Source organism: Siphateles boraxobius, unplaced genomic scaffold, assembly GCF_051911475.1.
Source record: "Siphateles boraxobius isolate OS27281-9 unplaced genomic scaffold, OSU_SipBor_1 12, whole genome shotgun sequence".
Classification (NCBI taxonomy): Eukaryota; Metazoa; Chordata; class Actinopteri; order Cypriniformes; family Leuciscidae; genus Siphateles; species Siphateles boraxobius.
In genome coordinates, this window is record NW_027508722.1 from 17061879 (window position 1) to 17080918 (window position 19040).

Consider the following 19040-nt stretch of genomic DNA (forward strand, 5'->3'; position numbering starts at 1 on the left):
GATTTTTTTCCTATAGATATTGTGATAATCGTGCATATGTGGACAAACAAATATATCAGCTATATTTTATATTAGTCAATGTGCTGCTTGTATAGTTGGTGTCAGAATGTGTGGCGGCGCCCTGGTGAGGAATACCAAGAAAATTGATTGTGTCTTGCCTACAGTCAAGCATGGTGTTGGTAGCATCATGGTCATCTTATATATATATTCTGTTACCTTAAATTATATCTTTATCTCTGTAAAGCTGCTTTGAAACAATCTACATTGTTAAAAGCGCTATATAAATGAGGATGACTTGACTTTATATATATATATATATATATATATATATATAAAAGATGACACGGTGGCACTGACAAAACTGACAAAAGGTCATTGCTAAAGAGGCTGGCTGTTCACAGAGCTCTGTGTCCAAGAAGTACATTAATAGAGAGGCGAATGGAAGGAAAAGATGTGGTAGAAAAAAGTGTACAAGGCAATAGGGATAACCGCACCCTGGAGAGGATTGTGAAACAAAACCCATTCAAAAATGTGGGGGAGATTCACAAAGAGTGGACTGCAGCTAGAGTCAGTGCTTCAAGAACCACCGTGCACAGACGTATGCAAGACATGGATTTCAGCTGTCGCATTCCTTGTGTCAAGCCACTCTTTAACAAGACACAGTGTCAGAAGCGTCTAAAGACAAAAAGGACTGGACTTCTGCTGAGTGGTCCAAAGTTATGTTCTCTGATGAAAGTAAATTTTGTATTTCCTTTGGAAATCAAGGTCCCAGAGTCTGGAGTAAGAGAGGAGAGGCACAGTATCCAAGTTGCTTGAAGTCCTGTGTAAAGTTTCCACAGTCAGTGATGGTTTGGGGTGCCATGTCATCTGCTGGTGTTGGTCCACTGTGTTTTCTGAGGTCCAAGGTGCTTCATGCTTCCTGCTGCTGACCAACTTTATGGAGATGCAGATTTCATTTTCCAACAGGACTTGCTACCTGCACACAGTGCCAAAGCTACCAGTACCTGGTTTAAGGACCATGGTATCCCTGTTCTTAATTGGCCAGCAAACTCGCCTGACCTTAACCCTATAGAAAATCTATGGGGTATTGTGAACAGGAAGATGCGATACGCCGGACCCAACAATGCAGAAGAGGTGAAGGCCACTATCACAGCAACCTGGGCTCTCATAACACCTGAGCAGTGCCACAGACTGATCGACACCATGCCACGCCGCATTGCTGCAGTAATTCAGGCAAAAGGAGTCCCAACTAAGTATTGAGTGAGTATTCATACTTTTCAGTTGGCCAACATTTCTAAAAATCCTTTTTTTGAATTGGTCTTAAGTAATATTCTAATTTTCGGAGATACTGAATTTGGGATTTTCATAGTTGTCAGTTTTAATCATCACAATTAAATGAAATAATTCCTGGCCACGATACATATTTTCATATAGATTTTTTTTGTCCGCATGTCATGTGTATTTTTATTTTACAGGTTTTATATTACAATGCAAAAAAAAAAAAAAAGCATAGAAAAAAATACAGGTCCTTCTCAAAAAATTTGCATATTGTGATAAAGTTCATTATTTTCCATAATGTAATGAAAAAAATTAAACTTTCATATATTTTAGATTCATTGCACTCCAATTGAAATATTTCAGGTCTTTTATTGTTTTAATACTGATGATTTTGGCATACAGCTCATGAAATCCCAAAATTCCTATCTCAAAAAATTAGCATATCATGAAAAGGGTCTCTAAACGAGCTAGTAACCTAATCATCTGAATCACTAATTAACTCTAAAACTCCCAGCCTGTTTCATTACTCAAAACCGCAATCATGGGTAAGACTGCCGACCTGACTGCTGTCCAGAAGGCCATCATTGACACCCTCAAGCAAGAGGGTAAGACACAGAAAGAAATTTCTGAACAAATAGGCTGTTCCCAGAGTGCTGTATCAAGGCACCTCAGTGGGAAGTCTGTGGGAAGGAAAAAGTGTGGCAAAAAACGCTGCACAACGAGAAGAGGTGACCGGACCCTGAGGAAGATTGTGGAGAAGGACCGATTCCAGACCTTGGGGGACCTTGCGGAAGCAGTGGACTGAGTCTGGAGTAGAAACATCCAGAGCCAACCGTGCACAGGCGTGTGCAGGAAATGGGCTACAGGTGCCGCATTCCCCAGGTCAAGCCACTTTTGAACTAGAAACAGCGGCAGAAGCGCCTGACCTGGGCTACAGAGAAGCAGCACTGCTGATTTTTTTATATCGCCATATATTTGGCTTTTTTTAAATATCGGCATCGGCCAATACGTTTTTCTGATTGGCCGATGTGTTGGAAGCGGGACTTTTATTTTGACGGCACTGCAGACTTTTATTTTGACGGGCGACGCGGAGAACACCAGCACCTAGCTCACTCACATTCTCCGTCTCTCTCTCAGTCATATCTAATAGTTTGTTAGACAGAACCGGTGGCTACAGAACTGGTAATCAAATAAAGTAAATGGTATGCGGAAAAGTAATGCGTTTGCTTTTATATTATTTGTAACCGAAAACAATCAGGCTAAAATACTTTCTCATTTACCGTCAACATTCAGCAAATACGCTTCTACATAATTTAAACAAATCTCTGATATCTAATAAACATTTAATTTCACAGACCTTGCAGATTTAATCGAATCCAGCTGTGATATCTTGTGAAGTGTGCATTTTTAGCCTGCATAAACCTGTTCCTGCGATTGACGGTCCGTGCGAAGTGAGTAAATGCGAAAAGAAGATCAGCTTCACAGGAGACGCGATCGAAAAACTTTAAATCCTTCATTTTTAAAAATATGCTGTATCCAGTTGCCCACTGTGTCATATTCATGTCGTTTTCAATGTGTGCTGTATGTAAAAAGTCAAAGTAAAAAAAATATGATTATCAGTGCGCATGAAATTACCAGATTACTGAGTGCCCTGTTACAGTGTTTACTTCCTTTTTACTCACATATTAATATATTTTTAAACAATTACTTTATTTGTGAAAAATACTGTAATAGGATTGCAGATTCAAGAAGATGCCATCTAAAGTATAGGGCCTAAGCATATTTATTTTAAATATTTTTAAATATTTATTAAATTGATCTAATTTATTAAAGTAACACCAGGTAACTTTTGCTCTCAGGGTCCCCCTACAGTTGGGAAACAGTATTGTCCTCTACTACTGTCGTAAACTCTGTCATCGTGCATTTGTTGACAACCATGATAGCCCTGAACACTGTAGGAGGAGGTCACATGCAGGTGTCCTGCTTGCGTCGCGTGTGAAATGTCTTCATCCCAGGTACAGTGGCATATATTTCAGCATGTCATATGAATATAATTTCATGGGTTTTATTTGTTTTCTAACGACAAATGATCGCGATGATCACGTTTACAAGCCAGTGTCATTATAGTAGCCTAGTCTATTGGTTACCGTTTTACTGAATCTATATGATACTTCAATGCAATGTTTGAGTGGTAGATAATAACCATATATCGTCAATATTATAATATCAAGCTACCCTAAATAAATCTGCAAATTTTACAAATGCATTATAGCTTGAGGCAAGACAAATAATCATTACCTGATTCATGAAGATAAACGGAGAATAAGATAGCTTCCGTAACATAGTCAGGCAGACAAAAAAACACCCCAGACAACGGGGTGTCATTGGTTGTTGCGTTAAATGTTACCCAGATACAATAGTGCTATTTTCTTATTGGCTAACAACACCAGACGAACAACACCAGAGGAGACGCGCTTGAATTCATGCCTGTTCCACAGTGAGAGCGGCGCGGCCAGAGTTTTGGGCGCTGCGGCATATTAAATATATTACAAATAGTTTTTCAGCATGAGAAATACAATGTGTGGCGGGAGAGCGTGACAAAAGACCGAAATGAGTGACACTTGACAGCCCTGCGATTTTAAGGAAGTTGGGGTGGTGGTGGAAGTGACGTATATGCCGTAAAGCAGTCGAGTTTTGTAGTTCTCTTTGTTCGCCGGTTACTACCCGAAACCAGAAGTTTAAAAGTACGATTAAAAACGCTACAGACTCTGTCAGGCTATGGCAGATGTGTCATTCAACCTATTGTAAGTCGATGTAACATCACAAGAGACTTTGAAATATATTATGAAGGTTGAAAAGTTACCTGGTGTTACTTTAAATATTGATTTTTATAAATATAAAGTGTGTGTGTGTGTGTGTGTGTATATATATATATATATATATATATATATATATATATATATATATAAATATCGGCTTTATATCGGCCACTCTGCTCTCTAAGATATCGGCATCGGCCATCAAAAAACCCCTATCGGTCGACCACTAGAACTAACCTTTAATACATCAAATTTAAAAAGGAAATGTTACCTGATGCAAAAAATATATTTAAAGGAAGACCACTCATACATAACAAAAAGACATGAGATGGCCCTTCATCATTATTATGCATACAGTGTTCTAACCTCTTGTGTTGCTGGAGGTCTGATTCGCGGGAGCGGTGTTTGAGGCGGGGCGGCTCGCTGTGCAGAGTTTCACCGTCAGGTACACTGCCCGGTTCAGACAGCACAGCTGGGGAGGGTGCAGGGCTGAGGGTGAACGGCACAGGGCAGGGCTCCTTACAGCATGTGCTCTGGGTCTCATATCTTATTAGACGAGACTGCAGCTTCACAAAGCCACGGTCTCGCTCAAGACCCTTACACTCATCCAGACAGAACCTGAAACACACCCAGAGAATACTTGAGAAGATGGAGGAGGAAATAAGGAGGATAAATTTTATATTGGATCGTTTTTTATGTAGACGCACACGCACGTGCACGCTTACTCTATTCCGTGGTAGTGGGATTTGGCGGCCTTTGAGAATGGGAGCTTGGTAACCTTTCTAGGTGTGAGGTCAGGAGATAACTGAAATGCATGTTCGCTGCACAAACAAAAAAAACACAAACCACATTCAGAGACATTCAGGTCAGGAATTTAAATACATAGGAACATTTCTAGAGATTGTGTGATAGAGGGCCAGTTATGTGGGAAACCTTCACAATCTATTGAAAAAAAGTCAAAAAACAATAAGACTTCATTATCTTTGGTATTGTGCTCTAGGACATAACCTCCGTTCCAAACGCATATGACATTTTAAAAAAAATGCAATTTAAAACATGCGTAAATTATTTATTAATTTACTATTTACCTTTTGTATTTAACTACATTTCAAAGCATGAATTAAACAGTTTTAAAATGTCTATTGATTTGTCAATTTAAAATTTGATTTATTTATTTTGTATGTTAATGTTTGAATACAAGTGTCACTGCTTGTTTCCCATACGGGTAGGTCTGTCAAGCTCCCAAATCAGAAAATAAACACCAAAAAAACATCATAAAAGTAATCCATATGACTCATGCAGTCTTCTAGAATCATGATAGGTTTGTTTATCAGCAAATACATTTATATATATATATATATATATATATATATATATATATATATATATATATATATAACATTTGGCAGATTAAAAACAATGCAATTGGCACCAATATGCCATTTTTGTTGCATATGGGTCTTTTCTCACATAATGCTATAATACTGTATAGTCCAATGGACCAATTTTTCAAAACTTTTACACTGCTTTTTTTGTGTGTCATTTTGGAACTTGTAAGGACACATTCATTTTTAATATATGGAAAGGGGTGGACAGAATATTCTTTAAATATTCACGTACTGTGTTCCACAGAAGAAAGTCGTGGGTTTGAAACTGTGAGAGTGACTAAATAAAATACTTTCATTTTTGGGTGAACTATCTCTTCAAGACCAGTGCAAGCTGAAAATAGATGCAACGTTTTAAAACTTGAATGATGTTTTAAAACTTTCTACCATGTGCACACATGCTCCCTGCTTGTTTTGAGGGACTTAAATTGCAGTTTTAATAAGCTAGGGGGGAAAAGTCATTAAGAGATATCATGTCGAAAACTGTGTATGACCAACCCTCTCAGCACTGGCAGCGGCTGTAGCTCTCCGCTTGGCAGTCCATCAAGGGTGAAGTGTTTGAGCAATTCTCTGGCATCCAGCAGTGTAGAACTTCCCCTCTGGCTATCTTTAGGCCCCATCAGACTCTCACAGGAACCACTACTGAACAGTCTGCACCTGTGGATGACACTGAAATGTATTCATCCAACTAAACACTAATGTACTTTTCCAACCACTGAACAAATGCACAAGCTATTTCCTCATCTGATACATTGTTTTGAGATTTAATAAGCCCTAAACAGAGACAATAAGCCAGGGCTCCAGAAATGGTAATGTGCTGAACAAACATTATTCTGAGTTTTCATTTAATGTGATATGGTACAAGACTTTTTACCTGGACCTTTGTCGGACTCTCTGCATGTTCTCGTAGTTTTGTAGGACGCTCCTCTCAGGCCATTCTGTGTGAGAAGTTTGTTTCACATCTTTGGAAGAACATGTAATGGATAGAAAGAGCAACAGGTGGAGTAAATAAAAGTTAATATCAATAACTTTAATTCTTTTATAAAGTAAATAATAATAAGCTTAATAAGAACACGGTGTTAAACCAAGTATGCAAAATATATTATCTTTTGCCCAAATAATATAAGTGCCTCCTATATCTTTTGACATCGAAGGTGCCTCAAATTAAACTCTCAGATATTTTGCTGCATATTTATCTGTCATAGGTATTTGGTTTACATGTGCACTGTGCAGTCACATTAACAAAAATCACAGGCAAAAAAAAGGTCTATTGTCTATTGTCAATTAGTGTAGTGCAGGGTTCCTCAAGTCTGGCCATGGAGGGCTACTGCCCTGCAGAGTTTAGCTCAAACCCTGATCAAACTCACCTACCTGTAACTCTGTAGACCTTGGTTTTGGATTTGAGAATCCTCAATTTCAACCAAGAAGCGCAGGCAAATATTTCACCCTTGCAAATATTTCCAATTGCATGGATTCATATTGAAATGACTGGATTTCACTTGCGACAATTTCGCTGAACAAATGTGATGCGACACACCTTTAGTCAGTCACACTCCTTTGTTTACCCAATAAATAAAGCAATTTTTCCAGTTCAGCCTTTGGCATGTTAATCATTTTTTTTAAAAATAATAATGCAGTCAATGATAATTTTAGGATGTTTAACTTTTGCACGTTTTTTTAACTATTGAACAATGAACAAATGTTTGATGTAATATAAAATCTGGGTAATGAACTAAAACCTGTCAACAAGAACTGGTCTACATTGGAGGTTTCTTATATTAAATATGATTAATTGGTAACACTTTATAATACGGTTCATTAGTTAACTACCTTAGTTAACATGTACTAAGAACGTATTGCTCATTGTTAGTTCATGTTAGTTAAAACATTAACTAATGCTAACTAATGAACCTTATTGTGAAGAGTTACAGATTAATTTATAATATTATACATCATATCAATCACTGATCACAATATAACAACTATTTTCCACCATGGTCCATAAAAATGATTATAAATGATGCATCCCTAAAGTAAACTGCTGTGCATGAAAGTACCCCTCACCACGTTTATTAGAAGATGAAGTTTGGTTGTGTTTAGAGGCTCTGGGCAGTGTGGCGTCGTGCATTTGAAGGTACTGCTCTCTGGCCAGACTCAGCAAAGCCTTCAATTCATTTACAGGAATGGTGGCAGGCTTCTGGACCTCCTCTCGTCGCCCTAGCCACAGATGAGGTCCATCATTAAATGTCTCTCAGTAATCATACTAACATTCTGTCCATTCAGTCATTCATTTTGTTGTAATACCTTACAAATCAATTACTACAATAACATTCCCAGTGGAGCAACTTAAGTGCCTTTTTAAAGAGTACAATTGTTTATGATCACACATTGTGGCATCTCAAGGGTAGTTTTAACATAAATTCACTAACAAATTGTCCCATATATTTACTCTGTATTAAGGGTCTACATAGAAAAGGAGTTAGATATGTGATACAGCCTTGAATTCTGGCTTGAATTTATTGGCTATAAGCCTAATAACAGTGCTCTGACATACCAAAATTATTCTATCAATCACACAGCCTATCATGCACCATAAACCTCTGATAACACAGCAGGTGTCGAGATTCTGACAAAGGCTCTATTGTTTCTATTGTAGACTAATTTTCAAAAAGCGCACAGGTGAGACTGAGAATGTGTGACCAGAGGAATATGATTAGCTATGTGCTGCTCTGGGGTGACTGAAGAACAGCGTGTGAATACTTGGAAGTGTGAGGTGAAAGGTTTCCGTTGCCTGGGAAACACTTACGGCAGCATTCCTTGAGGACCAGGGTCTGCACCTTGGCCAGCTTTCTCTCCCTCTGCAAGAGCTGCTCTCCACGGAGATACGGCAGGGACCGCAGCCAGTCAGCAGTGCTGCTCCCTGTGGAGAAAGAAGAGGGAATAAGAGTCTGACAATGCAGAAAATTTGGTTGAGAGAGGTGTTAATCATGTCTACAGCAAAGAACCAGAAGAGAAGCTTGTCCAAAATGTCCAATTACTGAAATGTTGCTATTCTTTCTTAGAGGATTTGTTTTGGTTATGTTAATACTCTTACATGTGTACCATTTAGAAGAGCCATGATCTATTTTCACTGTACTTTCACTGTTGACACTTCTGGATGAGCTAAAATTGAAGTAAGCTATGCTATCTTTAAAACCACAAACAGTCTCATAACCATACAAGTTCCCAGTAATAAGCATTTGCATGTCCACACTGTGTCAGGCCTTACAGCAGTTTTGTATCCAATCAAAGCTAATCAAAATTTGTTGTTTAAATGTACATTCACTGTGGGTAATGCTAATGAGCATGACAAAGCAGGAATAGAAGCCAACTATCTACAAAGTATCCTGTCACTCATCACAATCAAAGCTGGTTAGGACAAATCTTTTTATTACTTGTTGCGTTCTGTCATGCCAGATTAGGACACAGATGTAGAGAACTGCAGACTGATTTATTTCAAATGGTACTTGTTCTTTAGAACAATTCAGACTACATTGTATTAACCCCAATGAATTCACAACCTTCATACACCTTTTTGCATTGCCGGGTCAGTTTTGACCAATTGGAACTTAAGTGGTTACATTCAGAACTTAATTTTCAATTAAAACTACTTTGTATTTGATTAATAATGTCTGAGCAAAATGTGAATGCGCAACTATTTAGAGTGTTTTTAAAGTTACTGTGTTATTACCATGTTATTACTACATAAACAACCATTTTTAAATAAAAAATTGAGATGCATATTTGAATAAATACTTTAATGAAATATAAAATAAGAATGACCAGCATAAACTCTTCAACTGATTTAATGGCTTTGACTTTGTATAATGGCTATGCATTAGTGGAATACACATATAGTTCTAAGTTAGTAGATTGATCACTTATTCCCCCCAGAATTAAAATCATAGTTTAAACAAAAGTGTAAAAGATGGCTCAAACAAGATTTGAACACATTGTTACACAACTTTTTTTCTGCATTCTGTTTTTCTTAAACTGTTAGCTGACAGTCCCACTTTTCAAATATAGACCTGGAAATAACATTTCCGACTTAAAAGCATGCAAATTATTCATCAGCTCATTTTTTAAACATACAATTTGTAAAGTGGTAAATTGTTGGTTAAATATAACACTTTTATTGGCACTCTAAGATGCTTAATGCTGTTAAATTTAGATGCTTAATACCTTGTAAAATTTATGGAACTAAGACCTAAACATTACCCCAACAAAAGCACTGATGATATTTTAATCTGACTGGCTTGTGGCAAGCTGCTTAGAGAAACCACCCAGAAAGCAAGCACCTCTTTATCTATTCAAAGAGCACACACACCTGAGGGGTTTCCTGGAGTGCTCATCACAATGCACTTTCTCAGAAAAGCTCCTGTATGAACTGAACATCCCTTTTTTTCTCATTTTTTTCTTCAAAACAACCTCTTGCCTAAAGTCTGGGGTCTTTAGTTATCAAGCCAGGCTGAATTATGGATCTGGCACAACTTCCTGAACTCCACAGGAGGTTTCTGAGCAAACCCACGCATTCTCTGATCTCGAGAGCAGTAATTTACCCCAACAAAGCTCTCCAGCGGTGGGATTAAATACAGCCATTCTCGCTTTACAAAGCGCCTTTAAGAGTAGTAGTGAACCACAAACCACCCGATTACATGAGTTACAAATAGATGTTAATCAATGAGAAAACATGGACAGTGCAAGAATGATACTTTACATGAAATAATCATGTGTTTGAGTGTTCAAATTATTATACTGCAAAGAGGGAAAGTGGGAAAAAGCTTGGGAAAAAAATATCTTTTAGGAGGAGACAGGCATACCAAAAATGTCCTACATCCTTATCATATTCCAGAGTTTGTTTACTTGGAAATTTGTCCAGGACTAAATGTCCTCGTTTGCTCTATGGAATAAAATATGGACTTGATAAGGTCTGAAGCCTTGTATACCAAAGTGCTGTTTTTGACAGAAACATGGTGGTTTATTTGTGTTTATATGGAAAACAAGACTAAAAGTCTGTTCTTTTCAATCCAGTGTTTTCAAAAATCTTATAAATAAGAAAAAGTAATTTGTTCTACATTTATGAACACTGCCGTTCTGGTCTTAGTGGAGTATAATATCTCTTCGGTGTCATCTTTCTTAGTGTCGTCCAGGTGGCCTCAGCTGCTGCTGTGATAGATGAGACTGTTGAATGGGGTTTCATTTGACTCTAATAAATGCGGTTCTTGAATGCCAAGGGGCCCAACTTACTTTAGAAGAATCCGTATTAGTTTTCTCAATCAAGAGTACACATTGATTTATAACTATGCTCAAAGGCGTACTATTGCATTTGTGCATATTCATGATGAAGTCGGATGTGCATTTAAAAGATTGGTGATAATACCTGAGGAAGGCGGAACTTTTTCCCTGATGAGGGCATTGAGCGTTGCCAGGGCAGCGGCTCCATTGATCTGATTGGCCATGTGCATCATTCGAGCTGTGCAACCTCCTGACTCCGCCCCCTGCACCAAGAAGAGGTAGTGGCCTCTCTCACCTTTTAACTCCACATTAGGCACTGGAAGGATTAAGAGTTAACAGCACACTAGCAAATACAAAGGAATAAAAGTAGGCAACTGCAGCATATGAATGTCAGCATATAATTTAACAACGTGTGATTCACATGTGCATGTTACAATTATACATATTAAGAGCCTTCAGAACAAAGTGTAAGGCTGTTTTTATTAAACAATGCCCTTACCAGGTAAGTCCTTGGGACGTTGGGACATGAAGTCTCTCCATTTACAGGAGCTCAGCTGGGAGGGTGCTGGGAAAGTCTCAGTGCTCATCACGCAGGACAGTGAAAACAAAGCTCCCACCTGCAACAGGAGACACTTCTTATCATTGTCACCCCAGTGTTCCAGCTATGGGGGAAATATGTTGTTGGTTGCAAGTTATCAATATCCGACCATCAGTCTCAAAGGACTTTGACAGCTTTGGCTACATCTCAGTCGGGGAGAGTATATATCTAGCCTGAAGACAATAATTGGTGATAATCGTGTTGAAGACGGCCTACCTCTCCTCGCAATGTGCACAGCTGGTCCAAGAGTAGCTTAGCTTTGACAGATTTGGAAGCCAATCCACTGTGGAAGCATGTCAAGGTGTGAAACAATCCAGAGGAAAATGACAGCGGAGTTTAAAGTAAATCTCTACGAGAAACTCGGTGCAGTTAGTGAATGGTTCATTTCTTATTATCAATGTTGAAAACGGCTGTGCTGCATAATATGTTTGTGGAAACCATGGTGCATTTTATTTCAGGGTTCTTTGATTGAAAGTTGAAAAGAACAGCAATTAGGCCCATCTAAAAAATAGAAATCTTTTGTAACATTATAAATGTCTTTACTGCCCCTTTTGATCAATTGCATCCTTTCTGAATAAATTATATACACTGTAAGTAATACTTACCCCTTATATTTAAAGATAGTTTTTATACTTTTAAAGTCACTTTGGATCAAATGTATAATGTGAAATAGCTTATTACGCATCATTAATTTTTAAGGCTTTCCGAACATCAACCACATTCTTATAAATATAGCATACATTGGATTAAATCACGCAGTACCATATACAGGCACCACCTCTAATAAATAAATATCATTGTTTATTTAAACAGAGAGGCAAATTAATGACCTATTTTTCAGAGAAATGATATTCATTCTGATTTGTTCGTTTAAGCATATGAGAAGACTAGATCTTCTCTGGCATCCATACAGTAATTTGAATTAACCTTTGCAGAGGCAAATCATTACACATCTGAAAGAAAGACATATTCAAATATATATATTTTTTGCATTGTATGCAGTTAGAGTTATGTGTATTGGTAAGAGATACTTTAAGGAGTGTCAGCCATCTTTGCATCCTCCAACTGACTGCAAGGCTTATGGATAAAACGCACTGAAACGCACTTTTGAAACCTTTTGTCCTTTGGGAAAGATACAGTTCAAACTCTGTGCTGGAATGGAGGAGAATCGGGAGATCTGTGACTCTGACCAGCTGAATCAGTTCCAGCAAAGGCTGGTAACACTGAAATACCTAAAACACACAAAAAACAGAAATGCAACTTAGAGTTGTAAAATATTTATGTTCAGAGAGAAATTAACATTTTGTGTCTTTGGAAGCTGTAGCAGAGTCACAGTTTAAAAAAAAAAAATGAATAAATTAAAAAAATACATTATACACCGGCATGTGCTAGTGGATTGTAGATTGTCAGGTCAGTAATGCATTATTCAAAACAAAGGAAAAGCAGAAATAAAGGGAAAAAATATTAGATGACCAAGCAGTTTCAACCAAGCAAAGGGTTGTGTGAACAACAGATTAAAGTGTTACTGGCTGTGACAGCAGCTGGCAAATGAGAAGAAACAAAAACGTCTCTTTACGGTTTATTTGCCATTAGGGGAGTAACAGTTAAAGCTGTTTTGGGGCCGCTGGGTGCTTGTGCCCCTGAGTGTTCAAACAAGATCAGCTTTGTGCTTAGGCAGGACTAAACCAGGGCTTTTGGGCTGGAAAATGAGAGGCTGAGAGGGAGTTGGCAACATTTCTAACTCTTTATCAGCTCTTTCAGCTTCCATACAAGAGAAGCCGAGCAAAGCTCAGTCAATCTGAAGAGATCTGCTCCATTATTCAGTAGTTCTGGGCCCACAGAAAAGACAAGCGCAACGTAACATGGTGAAATTAGTTCAAAGCTACATTTTAAGTAGTCTTAAAAATACTATTCTAAATCCCTTAAGAGTTATGAGATGATGATAACATCATGTTAACAATTATGAGCAAGTTAAAAAGGTCTACCATGGTGGATATATTTGACATGGCCAGGATTGCTTAACGTTATTTACATGTAGGAGCGAGGAAGAAACATTATGCGCATGAAAAACAAACCAAAACTGTTTTGTTTTTTATGACATCCAAGCAGCATCACAACTCTCTGTATTAATTGAGAATTCAAATGGCTGTTTTATGATGGATTTGGCTCAGAATCCATTTTATAATATTAGTTTTACTGCGGACTTAGAATCTTTTTGGTTTTTGGTCAGCAAATAAAATGAGAAAAGAATGAAATGAGATAAAGTACATCATTTGTTAAGTATTTAAAATCACCAGATTATCCAAAAACTTATACAATAACATGTCAAATATTTTTAAAAATTGTTGAATTTCCAAAAAAACAACAACTATATTATAATACAGAGGCCCCAAAAAGTATTTGGATACACTCAAAAATAAGTGAATGTCACTAACTTTCAAGCAAAGGATTTCACAAAAGAAGTTTGTATCAAAAGATAGAAAAAAAATATTGTTCAAAATTAAGACAAAGTATTTGTACACTTTGTGGTGTCAAACATTAGGTCTTCACTTTTGATGGAAAAACATTTTGATTGAAAATGCCATTTGGGTTGATATTCTGTATATACCGCCACGACAATTAAAAAGTAACTTATGACCTTTTTTATGTCCACTACATGTACTGTTACCATGATGTAAAATTACAGAATTTGGTCATATCGCCCACCCCTCAGTGGGATCATCTATTTTTTGGTTTCTGCTATAAAACGGAACAGGTTTAGAAAGTGTCATTTCCACCCTTCCGATTTACATTACAGTATTAGTGCTTTTAGTTACTGGAACAGCTCTGAATAAATGTCCAGTGCTGTCATCTCTCATCAGACATACGTTTGTGGTGGCAGATGGGAGGTAATGTCTTACTCACTCTGATACAGAGGAGAGCAGCATTTCCACATTGATTGCAGTGCCAATAACAATAATAAAGCTCATAAGTTCTGTGGGCGCAAAATAAAAAAGTTAATGGTACTAATCATCATAGAGGCAGTGAATGTAAAGCACGAGCCCTGTGTTTACAGACTGCGGGGTGCAATTGGCTCCGTTGGAGGATCTGAAGTCCCCACTAATGCCACTGTGATTAATCTAGAGTGGAAAACTCATTACGATAACATTCCACACTCTCACTTTTATGACAGAACCAGAGTGTAAGAGATGCAGAGAGAGAGCAGGAAACAGCCAACATAAAACTTTAGAGCGCCTCTTTCACAGGGCCACAAATGCACTGGATAATTTCAGCCATCCTGTGAAACAATCTTCACTGGGACTGTTTGATATTAAATATTAAAAGCTTCATATGAGGGCTCACTCCCATTTCCCACAGTGGAAAAACTCTTATAGGTGGTATTGACTCGAAATGTGCCACCTGAAGAGTCACAAATGTGGTTTAAAAACAATGTGTTTTATTTGTTTGACATTATTCCTCTCTATTCCCAAACAAAATTAAGTATCTCTCCCTCCCCCATAGTTTCAATCGGTTTTAATCGGCTGCTGCTGGTGTTTTGCCAAAAAAATGGAGGACAACGCGATCAACCTGTGCAACATAAGAGACGAGTGATAACCCCTAATAACTTGAGGAGTTCGATATGGAAGCACTTCGGGTTTTGGACTGTAGATCAAACTATGAAGAAGGACAAAGTGGTATGCAAACCACTTTGACTTATGCGTCTCAAGCGCCCTCTTTACACTCGTCCTAAAACCTGTTAGTTGTCCGTGGATTGGCCTATATTTGCGTTGAAAATGGAAACGTCTCTTAAAACATGGAAAAACGATTCAATGAACACTTTGGTCTCAAAAATCGAACAGAATTTTTCCACAAAAGTGACAGCCGTACTATAAATTAATAAACACACTTTTGCTTGACAAAAGTGTTTGTCATATCACGAAAAATGATACAATTTATAATTTTTTAACCCTATTCTTACTGATGTTTCGAAGACTATAATAATTGTTCACAATTTTAACAACCTCAGCATAGGTCACAACAATATTCAATACATCATAGATAAACTAATGTTTTCAAAGACAAAACAAAAAAATAATGTATATTATCAATGAACATAAGATATAGTGACAACTGGGCTAATAGAGGCCCAGCACGCTGCCCCTACTTTTTTTTTAGCATTGTTTGGTGGGGTATAGTAGAATTATTAAATATTACGATCAAGAGTCAAGACTGGAACAGAATTCTGAATTAGTGTCAAATACAAACATTTCAAGCATTCTGAAAACACACAAAACTGAGTAATTGTAAGAATCCGTTGAAATCTGGACTAAAATGAAGCTGCTCACCTCATGCTGAAGTTTATGATCAGTGTGGCATTGCGGGTCTGTGAGAGGATACAGCGCATCACTCCAGTGATTTCTCCTCATAGCTCTCAGACAGAAACCCTCAAACTTCAGCTCTGAGACAAACTAAGAATAACACAACAAAGCAATTTAGAATGATATGAAGAGAGGCTTACAAGTGTCACTCAGAAGAGTCTATACTTCACAACAATACTTGTCCTGTTTCTATAACACAAGAGTGACAGAAACTAATTTTTACTCAAGCACTTTCTTGGAATTGACAAATTCTTCACATGCTTCAGTCTAAGAAAATGCAAAAAAATGAGCTATTTTAGTTCTCAGAGTGTGAGCACCCACAATCCAAATTGATAGAACTGAAAATCCAAACTCAAAACCCTGAACATGAATGATTTTTGCACATAATTAGGTTCATTTCCTCTGTTAAAACCTATAATTCACTTCAGGCTGGCCCAATAGAACCAGAGCCTCAGATTTGTATTGGTCCTGATGTCTTTCCTTGACCAAAGCAAACGCTTTGCGGTATAACAACTCTCTTCCCGCTTAGAGGCCAAATTTCCCTGCTCAGAATTTCCCTGAATCAAAATGTTTTCTTTACATCGGCCGCACTTACTAAGTCTTTCCATCTTTGTCTTTATAGTTTCAGAAATCAGTAGGAGTTTCTGTTCTCTCACAGACTATTTCTTGCAAGTGTTCGCCCTCTGTTGGACAGAAGGAATTTTGCAGTTGCTCTTTGGTTCTGTTCATTAAAGTTTTTTTTTTTTTTAAGCTTTATTGTCCACAACAAGTAGCATGTACAGTGCCATATCTCACAATAACAAAAGATAATTCACATACCTCAACAAGAAGGAACAACAACAACAAAAAATAAATAAAAAAGTAAAATTAAGATAAAAAGACAAGAGGGTGCATAAGCATCAGTTTACAAATAGAGATACATTGTACATATAACAATTCCATAGCATATTACAATGCAATTTAAATAATGAAAATATACTTTACCGGTCAGCACCATTCATTATATTTTATATTATGTAGAAATGTTAAAGGAGGAGCATATATTAATCACTTTATTTGATTTACTATTTTTAGATTTTGACATCACATCTACATACATTTTAATCTCCTTTTCAAGCACCTGTTCATTAAAGGCGGCCCTTGCATTTAAAAAGAAAAAAAATTTAGTTAAAGCACTTTTTTCTTCTATCTCAGGATAATTTTCAGACAATTATGAGAAGGCAGTTAGTAGGTAGATATCTTAATTAAATATTATGTTATTTTAAAAGAACATATATACTATTATAGTATTTATTAATATTTTTAATTAGTTTTTATATTTTCATTTTAGTTTAAGTTTTAATAATGTTGCGTGCATTTTTATTAGTTTTTTATATTTCCATTTAACTTTAAATTATTTTATTAACAGTTTTAGTTTAGTATTTTTATTACTTCACCTTCAACTTTTATTTCTAATCTAATCAAATATTTATATTTTATTTCAGATTTAATAAATCAAAATTTTTGCAATTCCATCTGATGACTAAAGTGGCACAGAAATTACACACTTCAGTTTTGACCTCATGAACCACTTCATTTTATTATACACCTTAAAAGGAAAAAGAAACATCTTCAGGTTGATACCCCACTGCGAAATCAAATAAAAATTATTTACTTGTGGTAACATGTCATAAATTTCACATTTTATTACCTCAAATTTACTCAAAGTACCTGCTTGAGACGGCTATAAACAGTTGTAGTGGTTGTTGTCGTGCAATAACAGACCACTAGATTGCACGATTGAAGAATCAGACTTGAGTATTGCAGGGATCCGTGTAAAAATATTAATGAATGATGTGCTTTTTCTGCACTAAGCATGGACAAGTTTGTGAAAGGACTGCCAGTGCCAGGTAAATGTAAAGCAGGCGATGAATCTACTTCAAAGGTCACAACTACCAAAACAACATGTCTACACTAAATGTGAGCGGCGCCACACGATAAAGGCAAATAGAACCCATTATAATTAGTGAATTGATGCTGTCTACGCTGTATATGCGACGCAACATGTCAAAATTGACAGTAAACCGTTCTATGTTTGACATATTCCAAGCGCTCACGCAACTTCTGACAAAAAGGACAAATGGATTTTCAATGTTCGCTTTGTCATGTCCAGTGGATAGCCTCAAGACAAGGAAATATGACGAGGCATATCTCGCCTTCTGTTTCACCAGTACATCACTGGGTAATGAAGAGAGACCACAGTGTGTTGTGTGCCTCAAAATATTAGCTTCTGACAGTATACAGCTGAACATGTTAAGACGCCACATAGAGACTTCACATCACAAACAGAAAGAGAAGTTGTAGTAGTACCGGATTTAGTAGGCAAAAGTTTGGGCAATACAGGACTAAGAATTTCAAAAGTATAAAGTAGTGTTGTCAAAAATATTTATATTTCGATACATATCGATATAGCTCAGTCAGTCTCAAACAGTATCAAATTGAATTATTTTGAGTGGCTTATATCGCTTAAATGGTCAAATACACACAACACGATGGAGTATTCAGGTAAAAACAGTAATTTTTGGAACGTAAACAGTTGAGGAAGAAAACGCATGTTGTGTAGCAGTGTATTTGATCCGTGCATATGCTCTTAAAGTGACAGCAGCCTAATATTCCTTCTGCTGTCTGTCATGTTAATCAGAGGGAAAAAAAGGTCACTCTTTGCTCTTGACTGAATGTTTCAATTGTCATTTTAATTGTAAGCAATGATCCATAGTTAATTTTTACAAATAAGAATATCCATTATTATTTTACATTTGATTACTTTTTTTATATCTGTAGTATTTCTAATCAGAATACTATTAAAACCACCCTGAAAAATCTAAAGCTGTTTATTTCATTTGTCTTTTTATTCTATTGTCTTAATTTGTGTTATCATTTGCAAAATGCTTATTTGTTCTTATTTTATTACTGACTCTTTACTTGTCTTTTTTTGTTGTTGTAAATTTAAAGTTTCAAATAAAGCCATCCTGTGATGTGTTAAAGCTATTGCAACAAAATTACCCAAAAAAAAAAAAAAAACTGAGATAATAATAAATATATGACTTTATGATAGTAGATATGGCAGTTTTCCCCATAGTATCGAAAATGGTATCGAATATCGATTTTTTTCAAGGTATCGTATCAAAGTTAGAAACTCCAGTATCGTGACAACACTAGTATAAATTACCTTTTTCTCTCTAATGTGAAGTCCACCTCTCCAGATCTCCCTCCCATCCACACAGCTTTCAATCACTGATGGAGAACATAAGCGGGCGTCTAAGTACATGGCTGCTTTCTGCCAACTTTG

At 36.8% G+C, this 19040-nt stretch overlaps 2 protein-coding genes across 2 annotated transcripts in view; one reads left to right on the top strand and one right to left on the bottom strand.

Annotated features, from left to right (window-relative positions):
• mrpl13 (mitochondrial ribosomal protein L13) overlaps positions 1-19040 on the top strand; it is a 293506-nt gene that overhangs the window by 240483 nt on the left and 33983 nt on the right. The window lies entirely within an intron of this gene.
• mtbp (MDM2 binding protein) overlaps positions 1-19040 on the bottom strand; it is a 29459-nt gene that overhangs the window by 6035 nt on the left and 4384 nt on the right. Inside the window, exons 9-20 of the mRNA XM_077209554.1 lie at positions 18921-19035; positions 15680-15802; positions 12492-12586; positions 11571-11637; positions 11256-11373; positions 10902-11072; positions 8289-8402; positions 7547-7699; positions 6357-6444; positions 5981-6139; positions 4823-4918; positions 4464-4715 (exon numbers count right to left, since the gene is read on the bottom strand). Coding sequence (XP_077065669.1) covers positions 4464-4715; positions 4823-4918; positions 5981-6139; positions 6357-6444; positions 7547-7699; positions 8289-8402; positions 10902-11072; positions 11256-11373; positions 11571-11637; positions 12492-12586; positions 15680-15802; positions 18921-19035 — 1551 coding nt within the window. The remainder of the gene's footprint in view (positions 1-4463; positions 4716-4822; positions 4919-5980; positions 6140-6356; positions 6445-7546; positions 7700-8288; positions 8403-10901; positions 11073-11255; positions 11374-11570; positions 11638-12491; positions 12587-15679; positions 15803-18920; positions 19036-19040) is intronic.